At 52.3% G+C, this 15,176-nt stretch overlaps 1 protein-coding gene and 1 long non-coding RNA gene across 3 annotated transcripts in view; one reads left to right on the top strand and one right to left on the bottom strand.

Moving 5' to 3' along the window:
* The window catches only part of MAN1C1 (mannosidase alpha class 1C member 1), a 141,042-nt gene that overhangs the window by 52,028 nt on the left and 73,838 nt on the right, over nt 1–15,176 (top strand). For both annotated transcript variants that reach the window (XM_047083490.1, XM_047083489.1), the window contains exon 2: nt 2,871–2,967. In XM_047083490.1, coding sequence (XP_046939446.1) covers nt 2,871–2,967 — 97 coding nt within the window. The remainder of the gene's footprint in view (nt 1–2,870; nt 2,968–15,176) is intronic.
* On the bottom strand, nt 4,304–10,860 carry LOC124515012 (uncharacterized). The gene is made up of 3 exons (XR_006962718.1): nt 10,471–10,860; nt 9,782–10,212; nt 4,304–8,214 (listed from the first exon to the last, which is right to left on the bottom strand). It is a non-coding gene; the product is annotated as an uncharacterized LOC124515012 (long non-coding RNA).

Genomic DNA, 15,176 nt, shown 5'->3' with positions numbered 1-15,176 from the left:
TGTGGCTGTGGCCCAAACTGCCGCTGAGCACGGGACAGGACACCTGGTCGGTGCTTGCTTGCGGGGCTTGAGGAAGAGAAGTAAGGACTACCTGGCTGGGGGTCTTTTCCCGTCCCCTGCTCATCCAGTGCCCAGGTTGAGCCACTTGTGAGCCGAGATGGGAGACGTCGTGTGTGTGTGTGTGTGTGTGTGTGTGTGTGTGTGTGTGTGTATGAGAGAGAGAGAGAGACTGAGAGCCACTCTGGTTGCTTCCTGAATCTAGTCCCAAGTGGCGCAGGGATTATTTGTGCCTCCGTTCCCCTCCACTGATGTGGATGACTGAGAACGCGGGCCCCGTTCCAAACGTCTCCACAGTGGCAGCTCCTCTGAGAACACGTAGATACCTACGATTCTCCTAATTACCCTGGTACACCCACTTCTCTCTCTTTCTCTTAAGCAGGGGGGATTGGAAGGGAGGGTGCGGTCCTCCCCCTCCAGACCTCTGCTGCTGCTTCCCTGCTGTCATTTATGTTTTACCAGCCTCCTGCCGCTCTCCCACCCTCCCCTCCCCCCCCCACAATGGCTAAACTGAGGGGGCCTCCAGATAAGAGAGACTGAGGGAGGAGGCCAGTCTCCCTTAAGCACTCATACCCGGCAATTAGTTTCTGTTATTGCCAATTCAGGATAAGTAGAAAATAACAGAGGAATAGAACTAGGACTCAAAGCCTGTGCCAAGTGCTTGGCATGCGTTACCATGACATTTTCATGTATGTCACATGGGAAGCCACATATCAGGCCAGGCATGGGGATGGGCTTGGCCGGTGTGGGAGTCGAAAGAGCTGGATTCCAGCCCTGCTGGCTGTGCTTCCCTGATCACTTCCATCTCGGAGCCTCGGCTTGAACGTCTACGAAATGGAGAGGTGCTGCTAGATTATTCTGCCACTTCACAGGGAATGCGGGACCTAGGCTTGTCACGTCTGCCCTCCTGGTCTGTGTGTTTGGGCCACAGTGGCAAACACAGCAGAAGTTTTGGTCCAGATGTGTCTGGAAGGGACTGCTTCTAAGCCTTGGTACCCGGAGTGGCAGAACATAGAGGATGAAGATAGAGACGTCCAGAGAGAGGGAGCTGAGACAGGAAGGTAGGCTGGGAGATAGGGGGAGAAAAGTAGAAGGGTGCCGGACAGCGTCTGGAGGTGAGGTTGGAAATAGAAAGAAACACATCATCAGATCTGTCGTTTTCAGGGGTGGCCCATGGACCAGCAGCATCACGCGGGAACTCAGTAGAAAGGCAAATTCCTGGCCCCGTCCTCCCAGACCTGCTGAATCAGAAACTCAAGGATGGGGCTGATAGATTCAGCAAGCTTTCCAGGTGATTCTAATGCACACAGAGTTTGAGAGCTAAGGGTGACTGGAAGGAGGGAGGTGGCTGAGGCTTGGGGGACCGGATGGGAATTTTAGAGGCTGAGGAGGCTTGTCAATCACGTGCAGGTCGGAAACCAGGCATTTCCAGCTACTTTCTTTCATGCAAACCTTTCAGGATTGGGGATTAAACCTTTCAGCAAAGTAGCCCTTGCTGTTTCCATTTCAAAGAGATGTCCACTGAGGCTCCATGACTTGCCAAAGTCAAAGCAGAGGTGAGATGAGAACCCAGGCCGCTCTGGCCCTGAAGCCTGAGTTCTTTCCACCACACCAGCTGCCTCCTCGCCCACCTGTCCCTCAGCTGTGCCTCTGCTGCCTGCCCCTGCTCCCTCCTCTGCTCCGCTGTCACGCAGGCAGCCCACCATGCAGAGGCAAAAAGACAGCATCCTTGAGGCAAATAAGGGGGACCCTGGGGGACGGGGGAGCAGGGCTGAGGGTATATTGTTAGCCTGGCTTCCTCCAGCCTCCAGTGCTAAGTGCGGCTGGAGGACCAAGGTGGTTGCATGATGTTCCTACAGGCCAACATAGTTGCCTTAATGTAGTAAGAACTGCACAGCCTGGGTGCCAAAGTCAATAAATACTCATTGCTGCCTACATGTACCAAGCCCTGTGCTGGGTGCTGTGGGAGAAACTGAGGCAAGCACAGTTTCTGGCTTCAAGGAGCTTATGGTTCAGAGCCAGGGGAACAAAAACTGACAGTGACTAGCTGGGGTGCTAGGGAGCCTGGGATGGCCAGGGTACGTCAACAGGTGTTGGAAAAGTTCAGAGAGACTCATGTGGTGACTTTAGGGGACAAAACAAGGACTTTGGGGGACAGGCCTACGGCTTTGGGGCCGCAGGGCACCGGTTCCATTCCCAGCACTCTCATTGACTCTGGGTAACCTTGGACAAGTGACCTCATGTCTTTGCCCTGTGTCCTTATCTACGGAATGGAGTCAACAATGCCTCAATAGGGGATTGCTTTATTAGATTACACCTGGCACCACTCAGCGAGTTATTTCCTTCCTTTCAGAGGATCAGTTTAGGCCAGAGCAAAACAGGAAGGCTTCATGGAAGAGGTAGCTTTTCTCTTTGGCACTGAAGGGTGGCTAGAATATATTTGGTGCTTTCTGTGTCTTCTCTAAGGAATCTGTGGGTAGACTCTGGACTCATGGGGTCGTCTGAGGAGAACGGCCTTTCAGGCAGCTGTGGAGAGGGGCAGAGAGAGAGACACACACACACACAGAATGTGAAGCAGGTTCCAGACTCCCAGCTGTCAGCACAGAGCCCGATGTGAGGCTCGAACTCACTAACCGCAGGATCATGACCTGAGCCGACGTCGGACGCTTAACCGACTGAGCCACTCAGGCGCCCCTGGAAGGTTATTTTTTCAGTGTGGTTTCGGATCCTGTTGCAGAGGGCAAAGCCAGGTGGCCGGTACAGGTTGTTGGGAACGGCCGTGCTCAGGTTCCGTTTCCTGCTTTTTCTTGTAGATGATGCAGTTCGCCTGGCAGAGCTACAAGCGTTACGCGATGGGGAAAAACGAGCTCCGGCCACTCACGAAAGACGGCTACGAGGGCAGCATGTTCGGTGAGTTGGTGTCCGGCAGACCCACTGCCCCCCCGCTGCGGACCGAGTGGGGTGCGGTTTTGACTTTTCACCCCCTGAGTTGTGTTCCTATTTCCCCAGACCTGGGGGATCCCAAGGCTGACTTCCTTCTGGGCTGTTCAGGCTTCTGAGCTTTCTAGATTTGGGGGAAGCCCACACGCTTCCGTCTCACTTCACACTCGTCTTTGCATGTACTTAGTGTGTGTTTTCGAGCAAACACACTCGGACGTGTGGCCGGGGACAGTGAGGAATGGAGACCTGCTTCCAAGGAGTAGGTTTGGAGCTCTGAAGGACACAGATGCGGAGGGGCTTTAAATCCACTCCTCCAGGCGTAGCTGTAAAATGATCTCGGGTGATTTCATAGAGAAACAGAAGAGGTTTCTGATGACGTGGGTGCGGGCACTGCTTCCAGGGTCCTACAGGTGCGCCTCGCATGCTGACTTGGTGGACGGACAGAACTGTAGCCCGGCAGGGAGCGGCATGGGTGCTACCTCGTGTCACCAGCTCGTGTGTGACCTGCAGCCTCACTTGCCCATGTCTCTTCCGTCTCCAGCCACAGTTTTCCTAACTCGAAAGCCTCTCTCAGCTGGAGAGACTGCAGAGTGCCTTATTGTGGGCATGACCTCACGTTCCAAATTTAACACCCTTCCAAGTCGCCAGCTCTCCTCTCTGTAGGCCTTTCACAAGAAAAGCCTCCTGGCTTGCTTCTTCCTTGAGAGATGGGAGCTGTCTGGAGCTGGAGACAAAAATTCACCTGCTGTGCTCCTTACTCCTTAGAGACGCAGGCTCCTGAGGTCCAGACCCAAAGAACCAAGTCAGTTGAAAAGTCCCAGGAAAACCTTTTTAATGTGTATTTATTTTGAGAGAGAGAGAGGGCAGGCGAGAGGGGCAGAGGGAGCGAGAGAGAGAGAGAGAGAGAGAGAATCCCAGGCATGCTCCATGCTCAGTGTGGAGCCTGACTCAGGGCTTGATCTCACGACCGCAAGATCACGACCTGAGCCGGTATCAGGAGTCAGCCACTTAACCAACTGAGCCACCCAGGCTCCCCTCCCAGGAAAACCTTGAAGACAAATTTAAAGGAATGGCCCCTGTGTGTATGGTCTTATTAGAAGCATTTGTGTTGAGGGAGAAGAGTCACAGGACCTGCTTTCCTCCCTGTAACCAGTCAGCATCACATCATTTCTGGGCGTTCAGATAATTCACTCAGGGTGCGCGCGCGTGCGTGTGTGTGTGTGTGTCTCGGGGGCGGGGGGTGGGGGTGGAAAAGGAAGAGAGAGAGAAAGAAAGAATTTGGGTAGCTGCTTTTATTTCTCTGATTATCACAGGAATTTAGGAGAAAAGAAAAAGTATCAAAAGGTGTAAAACAGAAAACAAACAACTCGTTCTGCCACCCGGATGCAGCCTGTGTTGATATCTTGGTTCACTTCCTTCCAGTCTTCTCTGTACTTTTTTTCCCTCTCTGTATGCAATTCCATGTCCTCTTTCTCTCTCTGTCTCTCTCTGTTTTGGCTTAATGTTACATTCATAGGTATTTCCCTAACTTATTCAAATTTTTTTCATAAAGAATGGTTTTAATGGTTGCAATTAATGCATGGATGTGCCGTAGTTCATTTAACTATCCTGCTAACGTTGGACAGAAGCCGTTTCCATTTTTTTGCTATTAAAAACAATTCAGCAGTTACCATCTTTGTGCATAAAATGTTGTCTTAGCATAGATTGCTACGGAGGACTCTTGAGTCAGAGGAGAGGAAGACAGATGTTTCCTTAACCTCAAATATGAAATGTGCAGATTTCTGTTGAGGAGCCTGGTTGTCCTCCCTGCCTTAGAACAGACCTTCCCCAACATCAGCCCGGGGGAAAGGCGGCTGGCGTGAGTCTCCTCAGAGTTGTTGGAGCTTTGGCTCCTGGTGTACATCGGGGCTGGAACCACGGAGGCAGTGTGCGAATTTTCGGGGAATTGGTGGAAGTCGGGGGAGGCTGATTTCTGAAACTGCGCAGCAGGGGCATAGCTGTTGCTCAGACCATCCATGGGGACAGAGGGAGCACCACGGGGAGCACTCCAGGGAGGATCGGGCTAAGCCACCTCCCCTTGTGTAAACGTTCCTCGAGGCTGCCATTTGCACCTCAACTCTTCAGCCCCCCTTCAGTCACCAGACCTGATGGAGAGTGGGCAGCTGGAATGGTGGAAAGAAACTTGGACCTGGGTACAGGTCCTCACTCTGCCCTGCGCTGTGTGGCCAGGTCCAAGTCACTTTGCCTCTCTGGGCCCCTGCTCGTCCGTCCTTCACACTGGACTTCTGTGTGAGCACGTACGACCACGCAGAGGGCCAAGCGTGTACGAGTGATTTACGATTTACGGCATAACAAATGCAGTCGGCAGTTGCCCAGGTGAGGCCATGGGAGGTCCTGAGGTCCCCCGGGCATCTGTCTCCCAGAGCAGCCTTAGCAGGACCCCCGGTGCCACATCATCCAGTGTTCGCAACAGTCCTGGCAGTGACGCAGTGTCTTTCTTCTGCCGCCAGCAGAGAAGTGGCAGTGGGCGGCTGGTTCCTGGGAGAGGAGGGTGGGCAGGGGCCCGGGTACTGGGCAGGGAGAGCTGGTCTCAGTTTACTCTTTCACTCAACAAGTGTTTATTTACCAGCTCCTGGTTGTGTGAGCTTAGGCAAGTCATCTCTCTACGATCCTGAGTTTTTCTGCACAGCGGAGCTAAAGAAGACCTCAGAGCCCCAGCCCAGGGCCTACCTGACACGGAGAACCTGCCAAATGGGTAGTAGCTATGACCGTGGCGACCGCATGTGTGTCTTATGAGACAGAGGCTTATGGGAATGCAGAGGAGGAAGAGGTTCTGGTTTGGACTGGATCCATGAGGGGCTTTGAAGCCAGACTGTTCCCGAAGACAGAAGGAGGTGAACTGGCCTGAATTCAGCTGCTTGTCACCCTGCCACTTCTTTTTCTGGACTCACGTGGGCCGCTGGGTGGCCTCGTTGCTGGGCTCTGGCCGCTGCCGTCTTCCGTGACTTCGCCGTAAACTGAGGCCCGCCGAGAAGGTCGGGTGGGAGCAGTGCCCACCCTGCCCCACCCGGCCGAGTCGTTTGGACGCGGGCTCTTGCAGTCCCCTCTTCCTGGCCTGCAAGGCCAAGAGGGCTGCATGCGGGGAGGAGTGATGGGTTCACACTGGCGCCTGGCTCTGCAGGGAGAACATCAGATGCCGAGCGTGGTGTCCTGTGCGGCTCTCCTCCGCATTTCACCACGTTGGTTCCCCTCTCAGCTGCCCGTGCACCCCTCCCTGAATCTGTTCTCACTCTGAGAGCAAGACCACTGAGCAAGGTGTCTCTCAAGCCAGTGTTCGTGTCCTAAGCAATTCAGTATCAAAGTGGCTTCCTTTTCACTAACATCCGGCTCAGCAGGCCCTGTCCGAAATTGTTCCCAAGACCCCGGGGCTGTGGGTAAGGACACAGCCTGCTCCTTGCCTTGTGGCCCAGGCCACGGCAGCTATCCGCTTCTTTCCCCGTCCTCTGAGATGTCACCGGAACGTCCCTGTTAGTGTCCAGCCAGGTGGTGGAAAGAGCGTGGACTTTGGATCTAAGCCTGCCTGAGCAGGGCCTCTGTGTTGCCACGTGGTAGCTGTGTGGCCTCAGACTGTGGAGTGGGGCAGAGGCCCCTGTCTCCTGGGCCTGTGGTGACAGACTGGAGACAAAGGCCTAGCCCCGAGCCAGACCCAGAGCAGGCACTCGATGGCAGTGCTCTTATCGCTGGTAACTCTCAGAGGCTCGGTGCACAGAGGCCCAGCTTCCTTACCTATGCAAAGGGCTGCTGCTAGGAGTTGGAGGACATCAAATGAGCTAGCTGAGGAGCATGGGACTCAGGGGCCACACGGCTTGCATTTGCATGCTGCTCCACACTGGTTAGCTGTGTGATCGTGGGCAAGTTTAACCTTTCTGGGCCTCAGTGTCCCAGCTGTAAGTTGGGACAACAGTACCAGCTACTCACAGGATTGGTTTGAGAGCTAAAGGAGCTAAGGCACAGAAGCGCTCATATTCATGCCTGGCGTTCTTCAAGTCAGCTGATGTGAGGATGATGTGAGTCCCTTAGGACAGTATGTGCCCCTCCTGTTTTGACTGGAGCATGCCCAAGACCCCTGGGCTCAGGGGGCCACCTGAGGGCTCCAGGGCTTTCCAAGCCTGCCCTGTCTTCCCAGCCCTTGAGTACCCATGGCAGAGATCATGGGTGGGCAGCCCACTGGCGGACAGCATCCCGTTCGCTCCTTCATTGAAGCAGCTGACAGAGGAATTTTTAACAGGGAAGAGGCAGGGGAAGGTTAAGGTTCAAGGCCATGGAATAAATCAGCCTCCTGCCAGGATAAGAATTTCCGGGCAGGTAGTAAGTGACACCTTGCATCGGTGCCAGCTGCCAGCCTTGAAGCACTTAACGAGCATTAATCCTCCCAAGAAGTCCGAGTGAGCCATGATAACTTCATCTTGCCTTGGCAGAAGGGAAAATCGGCACGAGCACAGAGTCTTGGGAGGGTGCCACCAGTGGGACTCTTTGAAGGCAGGTCCTACTTCTTCATCTGAGAGTGTGGGGGAAACCAAGCTCAGAGAGGGGAAGGGACTTTCGGGGTGACACAGCCTATTAATTGCAGGACAGAGGCTCAGACTCTCGGCATGAGTCCCAGCCCAGGGCTCTTTGCACCACCCACTCTGAGATTAGCTAAATTGACCAAGGCCGGATTGTCAAAATGCAGGCCTACGGTCATGGCCAGATCACCACCAGGAGCTAGGAGTTTGTGGAGCTTTAGCAGGAGGACACTGTCAGGGAGTGTCTGATTTGGGGGTTCCCTGCACATGCATTCTCTTAAGTCTTCCTCATAGCCCTTGGAAGGAATAAACTACCCATTATATCCCTATTTCACAGATAAGGAAACTGAGACTAGGTGAGTTTTAGGACTTGCTTAGTCACACAGTTATCAAGCAGAGACTTCATGACAAGGCTGTCAAACTCCAAAAACCAACCCATAAACCACCGTGCTGCCCTGTCCCCCAGTGACCACTTACGGTGGCCACAGAGAAGGAAACAGGGCAGAAGGATGGTTTCGGGGCTGGTGGTGCTGTATCTTCTACTCCAGTGTCCTCATGGAAGCTGGAGAAGACATGTACTTCATGGCCAGAGTCTGCTGCAGCCCATCTCCAGGCATCAGTTTCTAGTGGACATCAGCTGAGTATTCAGGGCCTGGAAAAAAGATTCAGATTTTCCTCTGTTCTCCCAGCATAGGAAGATATTTTATCCCTGCCCAATAACCTGAAAACACATGATTGCAAAACACTCCACTGGCCGTCAGCATAATGAGCTAAGAGAGGTATGGATTTGAGAACCTCAGCCGCCTGAGTTCGAATCCTGGCTCTGCCACTTACTAGTCATGTGACCATGGGCAAGTTTCTTTCTTTCTTTCTTTTTAAATGTTTATTTATTTTTGAGAGAGATAACGAGTGAGCAGGGGAGGGGCAGAGAGAGAAGAGGACAGAGGATCTGAAGGGGGCTCTGTGCTGACAGCAGCCAGCCCAGTGTGGGGCTCGAACTCACAAACTGTGAGATCATGACCTGAGCTGAAGTCAGACACTTAACCAGCTGAGCCACCCAGGTGCCCCAGGTTTCTTAATCTCTCTGCACCTCGGTTTCTCCATCTGTACAATGAGGATAATACCTACTTCACCCAGCAGCTGTAAAGATCAGATAAAGCCGATGTGTGTGAAACACCTGCCGAGTACACTCATTAACTGTAAGCTGCCTCCACTGTTATTCTATTTGTTAAAAGATGATTGTGAAAATAATTCTATTCCAAGGAAAGAAACCGTGCCTGGCACATCACAGGCAGTAGGCTCTTAATCAATATTTTGGAATGAATGAATCGCCCACCTCAGTCTTCGCCTGCCCTGTTTTCCCCTAGCCCCTCGTCCTGGGTTTGGCTGGGGAAGGGCTGGATCCTGCTGTGCTCTCTGTTCCTCTCACTCTCTCCAGTTGCCTTGACCTCCTCCTTTGTCACAAAGTGCACTTGGAATCCGCAAACTAACCCAGGAGAGCAACGGCCCTGCTTAGTCGGGAGATCTGCCTCTCGGGCGTCTTCTCCGTGGAGCATGGAGGCACTTGTGTGGCCAAAAGCAATGCTGCCCTGCTCCCAGCCGGCTCAGGATGACCGTGAGAGCCCCAAATTGGATTCCTCCTCTGCCCTGTGAATCCCCTATAGAACTGCCAACCAAATCCCCATTTCGAGGGATGATTTATGGCCTTGGGTGAGTTAAGAGGCAAAATGAACACGGCATGATTTTCAGATCACAGGCTGGGAATGTTCGGCCTTGGCAGAGAGAAAAATCATCTTTGCCTTGTAAACGGAGCAAATATGATGTTGAAGAGGGAATAAATCCAGGTCCCAAGATGTCATTTTTACAATTGCTTTCTGGCGTGTGACTCAGTAGTGCCTCCTGCAAAATGCTCACAGTCTCCCCCCCACCACACACACACGCACCCCAGTCTTCCTGGATCTCTTTGTGGGGGTGAGAGTTACTCTACCAGTATGGCTACCTAGGGAACTGCACACTTTGCCAGAGAGACCGTTTGCGAAAGCCACCTGCTTCTGCGGTTTTCCACAGAACTCCGTGTTGTTCCCGCAGATCTCTGAGCTTGTTTCTGGGAGGCAGCCTTTTGACTTTGGAGGTACGCCTGAGTTCACGTCCTCATTAGCGTTTACCAAGCAAATGAAACTGGGCAAGTCATGGAATTCTCTGAACCTCAGTTTACTCACCTGTGACGGCGAGGGGGGCAGGCCTAGGTTGCCCCAGCACCCTGCCTGGCGTGCACGCGTCCCCTTCCCGGGGCCCTTTCCCTCCTCCCCTGCTATTGGGTAACAGAGCACGTTGACTTCTCTGGCTGAAAACACCCTATCTACCGTGTGGACGGTTTCTTTTTTCTGAAAAACAAAACCAAAACACCAAGGATCCCATAGTTCTTGGGAAAATCAGCGTCAGGCCATGTTGTCACTGATTTTCAGCAGGCTGTGGTGCACATTCCTGACCCAGGCTTTGAGTTTGTTTTGAGAAAGAGCTGTCATCTTCCTTGGAAGTGGCGATGTCGCAATTGCTTGGATGGAACGGGTCAGGCGTAAGGGCAGCGAGCAAACCTTCCGGGCAGTCACGTGTTTGGGGAGCCGTGGCCGCTCCATCCGGACGCTGGAGGCTGTCAAAGTGCAGAGGAAATGGATTAGAAATGCTGGTCACTGGCAGATGGGCTTTTAGCACAAGGAGGGTGATGGGATGGAAATATTAACCCCGCACGTGAAGGACGGGCAGAACTGGCCGTTGCTGGTCGGATGCTACGGCCTCATGGGGGCCTCCCTGTGGCCTTGAGTGACACCTCCATGATTTCCCGGCCACCTCCTGAAGACCAGAAAGCCCCTCGGGTCACACCGGATAATTACCAGAGCAACGCGCTCACCTCTAAATTAGCCTGCTGGGTTCTCACACTCTGATGCTGCTGACCGTTCGTGGCACGGTGCTGTGTACCCGCCTCCCGCGAAGATTTTTTTTTCCCAAGCGCTTTCTAATTAAGATGCGTCTTGGCCGTTTCCTTTTTTCTTTTTGTTTAAAAGGCTTCCCACCAGCACGGAGCATAATTTATTTCTCTAAAAAATATAGTAGCAGGTTGTTGTACAAAGAAAACCCGAGGTCAGGAGCCTTGGGTCCCCGTCCCAGCCCTGGCGCCAGCTGCCGTGTGAGCCGGCGGCTTCCTCTGGGCCTCGTCCGGTCTTCTGTACAAAGATGCCCATCCCCTCTGTGATTCCTCGTTGGTTACTAGGCTGATTTCTTTCTTTCTTTTTCTTTCTTTCTCCCCCCCCCCCCCCACTCCCCAACCTCTGAGAGGCTATTTGGGCTGTGCTGGTTCTCTTGACATCTGAAATTTTAGTAGCAAGACTTGTTCCTGTCAGGGAGAAGTGAGTCAGGGTATCTATTCCCAGAGCAAGCTGTTGGATGCCTAAGATGATTCATATTGAAAGCGACATTCCCTCCTGGAGGCGGGGTGTTCCCACCCACTTTCCAAAGACCTTGCCTTCCTTGGAAACGAGGCTGAGCCCACGGCAGACAACCAGCCCCCTTTTCTCCGCACCACATTGATTCGAGTTTGGCATTTGCCAAATTTCCCAACAAACTCAGGGACAAATAGGTATGTGAATTCGCAGAATCTCAGACTGCCGGTGCCAGCTGGATCCTTTGAAACCATCTGGTCTGATGTCTGGAGGATGGGGAAGGAGGCGCCCGGAGGGAGGGACAGAAACGCTCACAAAGCCTTGATAGCCAGGACTTGTGCCCTGGTCTATTCACTTGGGCCTCTCTCTCTCTCTCTCTCCCTCTCTCTCTCTCTCTCTCTCTCTCATTTTTTTAATTAGTTTTTAAAAATGGAGATGTAACTTATAGCTTACATGCAGTAAAATGCACACATCTTAAGTGCACATCTTAAGTGCACATCCCAATGAATTTTACGTACAGGTACATCCTATAACTACCCTGCAGGTCGAGGTAGCATTTCCCTTACCCACAGGCCCCACCCAGTCAGTAGCCCCCATGGGTCACCACTATTCTGACTTCTATCATCTTAGATTAGTGTTGTCTGTTTGCTTCTCTTTACTCATAATTACATCATAAACAGTAGTTCATTCCTTTTCAAGTTTATCCACCCATTCTACTGTTGTTAGACATTTTTGTTTCCAGTTTGTGGCAATTACAAGTAAACCCCATACCCCTCCGCAGTCTCTCCAACCCTCCCTCCCCTGCCAGCCCCAGGCAGCCATTAATCTACTTTCTGTCCCTACATAGATTTGCCAATGCTGAACGTGACATATAAAAGGGGTCATATAATATCTGGTCTCTTGTGAATGGCTTCTTTCAGCGGACCTAATTTTTTGAGGTTCATCTACCCTGTAGCATATACTTCCCTTCCCTTGTTGCCAAATAATATCCCGTTGTGTGAGTATACCACATTTTGTTTGTCTTTTTAGCAGCGGATGGACATTGGATTGTGCCTACTTTTTAATTCATTTGCCTATTACGAATGCTACTGCTATGAACATTCACATCCAAGTTTTTGGGTGGATGTGGGTTTTCATTTCTCTTGGGTGTTCGTGTAGGAGTGGAGTTGCTGGATCATATGGTAACTCTGTGTAAACTTCTAAGGAGCTGCCAGACTGTTTGCCACGGTGGCCGCACCATTTTACGTTCCCGTTGAGGGTTACAAACACTTCCGTACGTGCTTTTTGGTGGAAACAAGCAGCCACTTTTGTTGGGATCTGCCCAGGGTTCGAATCGCTGGGTCGTGCCGTGTTCGGATGTTGAACTTCAGTTGGATGCTGCCAGTTTTGCAAAGTAGATAAACTAATCAGTAGTCCCACCAGCCACGTATGCTTGTCAGCGTGCTTAATCGTGGCCTCCTACTGAACCATACTTCCCTCTTAATCAAGACGCCCCCTCCCTTGTTGAAAGCCCAAGCTTGCCAGTTATGTGCTCCCTGGAGCGTAGCTGCCCTGTATTGTGTCTTCAGCCCTGGTCTAGAAGGGTCCCTGTTCTTCCTGCCTTAACCTAGGGAGGAACTGGGGCTCTCAGGCTGGCTGCCTCAAGTGCAAACGGTCAGCAAAGTCTTCCTTCATTACTCCCTGCCCACGCCGTCTCTCAGTGCCGTGGGGTGACCTCTCTACTCCCCAGCCCATCCCAGCTGTGACACACAGGTCCAAAATGGCATGACCTGGACCTTCTTCCATTCAGTTACCATGTGGGAAGAGGAAGGGTCTTAATAAAGAAAATGTTGATGTTGGGTCAGAAGACTTGGATTCTCCAAATCCTGCCTCAGCCAACTCACTGGGCAGGGGGCACGTTTGTTTTTGAGCCTCAGTTTTCTCTCCTGTGGAATGGGGAGGTTGACACCTTCTCACAAGATTGTCACTGGGATCCCATGAGACCATGTCTTCATCAATGATTGTTCAGTGCCTGGAATGTGCCAGAAACTCTTCTAGACACGGGGAAGTAGCAGGAGGCAAGAGTGATAGATACCCGTGTACACCTCGCAGGCTAGTGGGGAGACAAATACACGAATTTATAGTTTCAGTTAAGGTAGTATGAGTACACCAAGGGCTCTTTGACTCATTCTTGGAGGGATGGGCTTCAAAAAGCCTTCCTGGAGGAGATGGCCTCTACACTGAGACCTGAAGCATGAACAAGGAAGCATAAGAGAGGGGGTCATGGGCACAGAAGGACAAGTGCAACAGCCTGGAGAGGAGATTGAGTGAGACCATGACCCTTGAGGTCTAAAAGATGTTCAGTGTGGCTGGAGCAGGTGGGGGTGTGGTAAGAGACCATACTCGAGCAGCACTGAATATAAGTGGGGTCCCACGAATGTAGCCCCCAGTGTTTTCTCCCTATCCTGAACCTCAGGAACCAGGAGACCTGGCTTCTAAGCACCAATCTGCCCTGTGACCCAGACAAGGCCCATTCTCTCCGTGAGCTCATTTCTCCATCATACAGTGTGGGCGTCTGGCATATGGACTCTCCTGTTGCTTCCAGGTCCTAAAATAGTAGGTGACTGGGCTTCTTTGGGGTGGTTTCACCCTGGCTGATGAAAGCCTGGTGTGGCCGGGTGGGCGGTGAGTTCAGCGGTGGGGGCAGAGGTGCGGCACGGGACGCTGGTCCCGAGTGAGGCCCCGGGACCGGCCACTTCTCTGGGCGGTGGGAGCCAGGACGTCCCTTCCCCCACCCCTCCGCGCCTCTCAGGCAGGCGGATCCATCCGTTCCCTGCTCCACTGTGGGCTGCCCTCCCCAGGCATGAGAACCAGGCAGGGATCGATAGGAGTTGCTGAGAACTTCTGAAGAGAGCACGGGGGAGGACAAAGAGACCCGGAAGTGTGTTGTCAGCACAATTTAGGGCTAATACTCAAGTTTGTTTTTCTTCTCATCAAATCTGAAAAGCGGTTTGAAATCCACTGCTCTTGTTTTGTTTTGTTTTTTAATGGCTGGATAAAAGCACAATTGCATTTTCTCCCCCAATAACTTTGAATTCTGGGAATAGACCGTGTGGGGATAATTGCCGTTGTCTAATCCTGCCGATGGCCGAGCAAATGATTAGGAAGGGGAGGAAGGGAGCCTCGGTGGCGGAGGCCCTCTGTCTGCTTCTTGTCCAGCCAGCAGGGCTCTCAGCTCCCCAAATAACACTGTGCCTGAAATAGCAGTTGCCCAGAAATGCATCTGGATGTTGTTTTGCAACAAGTAACTGATCGCACTGGGGGGACATGGAGAGTTCCAGTTATTTAAGTTTTAATTCAATTCCACAACTTCGTATTGAGTGCCTACTGTGTGCCAGGCTCAGAGCTAGGGATGGAGCAGGGAGGGCGCAAAGTGGACAAGATACCATGAGCTCATCGGACAGAAGCATAAAGTTCCCCCTATTTCAACAAGAGGGTGCATCTGAGAGGCGTCGTATGGGAGGGGGCAGATATTTGGGTGCCAGGGTTGCTTAGCGGGTAGATTTTGACAGACATCAATGAAATCTCTGTTACAGGTGGGGGAACAGCACAGACCAAGCCTAGGAGGTCATGCTGGGGAGAGTATTGGTGCTAATACGGAGAAGGGTGTGGTTGGGGGGGTGGGAGAAGCAGCTTTGGAGGGAGGAGACCTAGTCCTGGCATCCAGCACCCAGCCGGGCACCCAAGATGCCTCTGCACAGGGCTGACTTCTTCATTAGACACAGCGCCCAGGGCTCACAGAAGTATTTTAATTTTACTTTCCTTTAAAATCCAAAGACAAAAATGAATATAATAACGGATCCAGCCTGGATTATACTCATTTTCATACAAATGCAATTGTAAAAGATCATATTTAAGATATGTTTTTAATGGCGGTAGGGGGCCCATGAAAGTTGTAACGCAGCCCCGCTTCTGTGTCTGTGTCTTCCTTGCCAGGTAAGGCTCCTAAAAGCCTGCACCCTCCCTGATTTTGTAGGAAGGATTCCTTCCTTCTCACTGTTGTCGGGAAAGCTGGTGCATAAACCACTCCAGTTCTTTGTCTCCGTTAGTGCGGGGAGGGAAGGGTGTATGCCCAGGTGCCCACCCGCTTGCCCAGCTACCTTCTGGTGAGTTTCATTTACTCCCCACGGCCCCTCTT

The sequence above is a fragment of the Lynx rufus genome, unplaced genomic scaffold (genome assembly GCF_022079265.1).
Source record: "Lynx rufus isolate CCGP_SWC_20201006 ecotype Redwood Valley unplaced genomic scaffold, mLynRuf1.p SCAF_2, whole genome shotgun sequence".
NCBI lineage: Eukaryota > Metazoa > Chordata > Mammalia > Carnivora > Felidae > Lynx > Lynx rufus.
The sequence above is the reverse complement of the archived record's forward strand: the minus strand, read 5'-3'. Positions and strand labels throughout refer to the sequence as shown.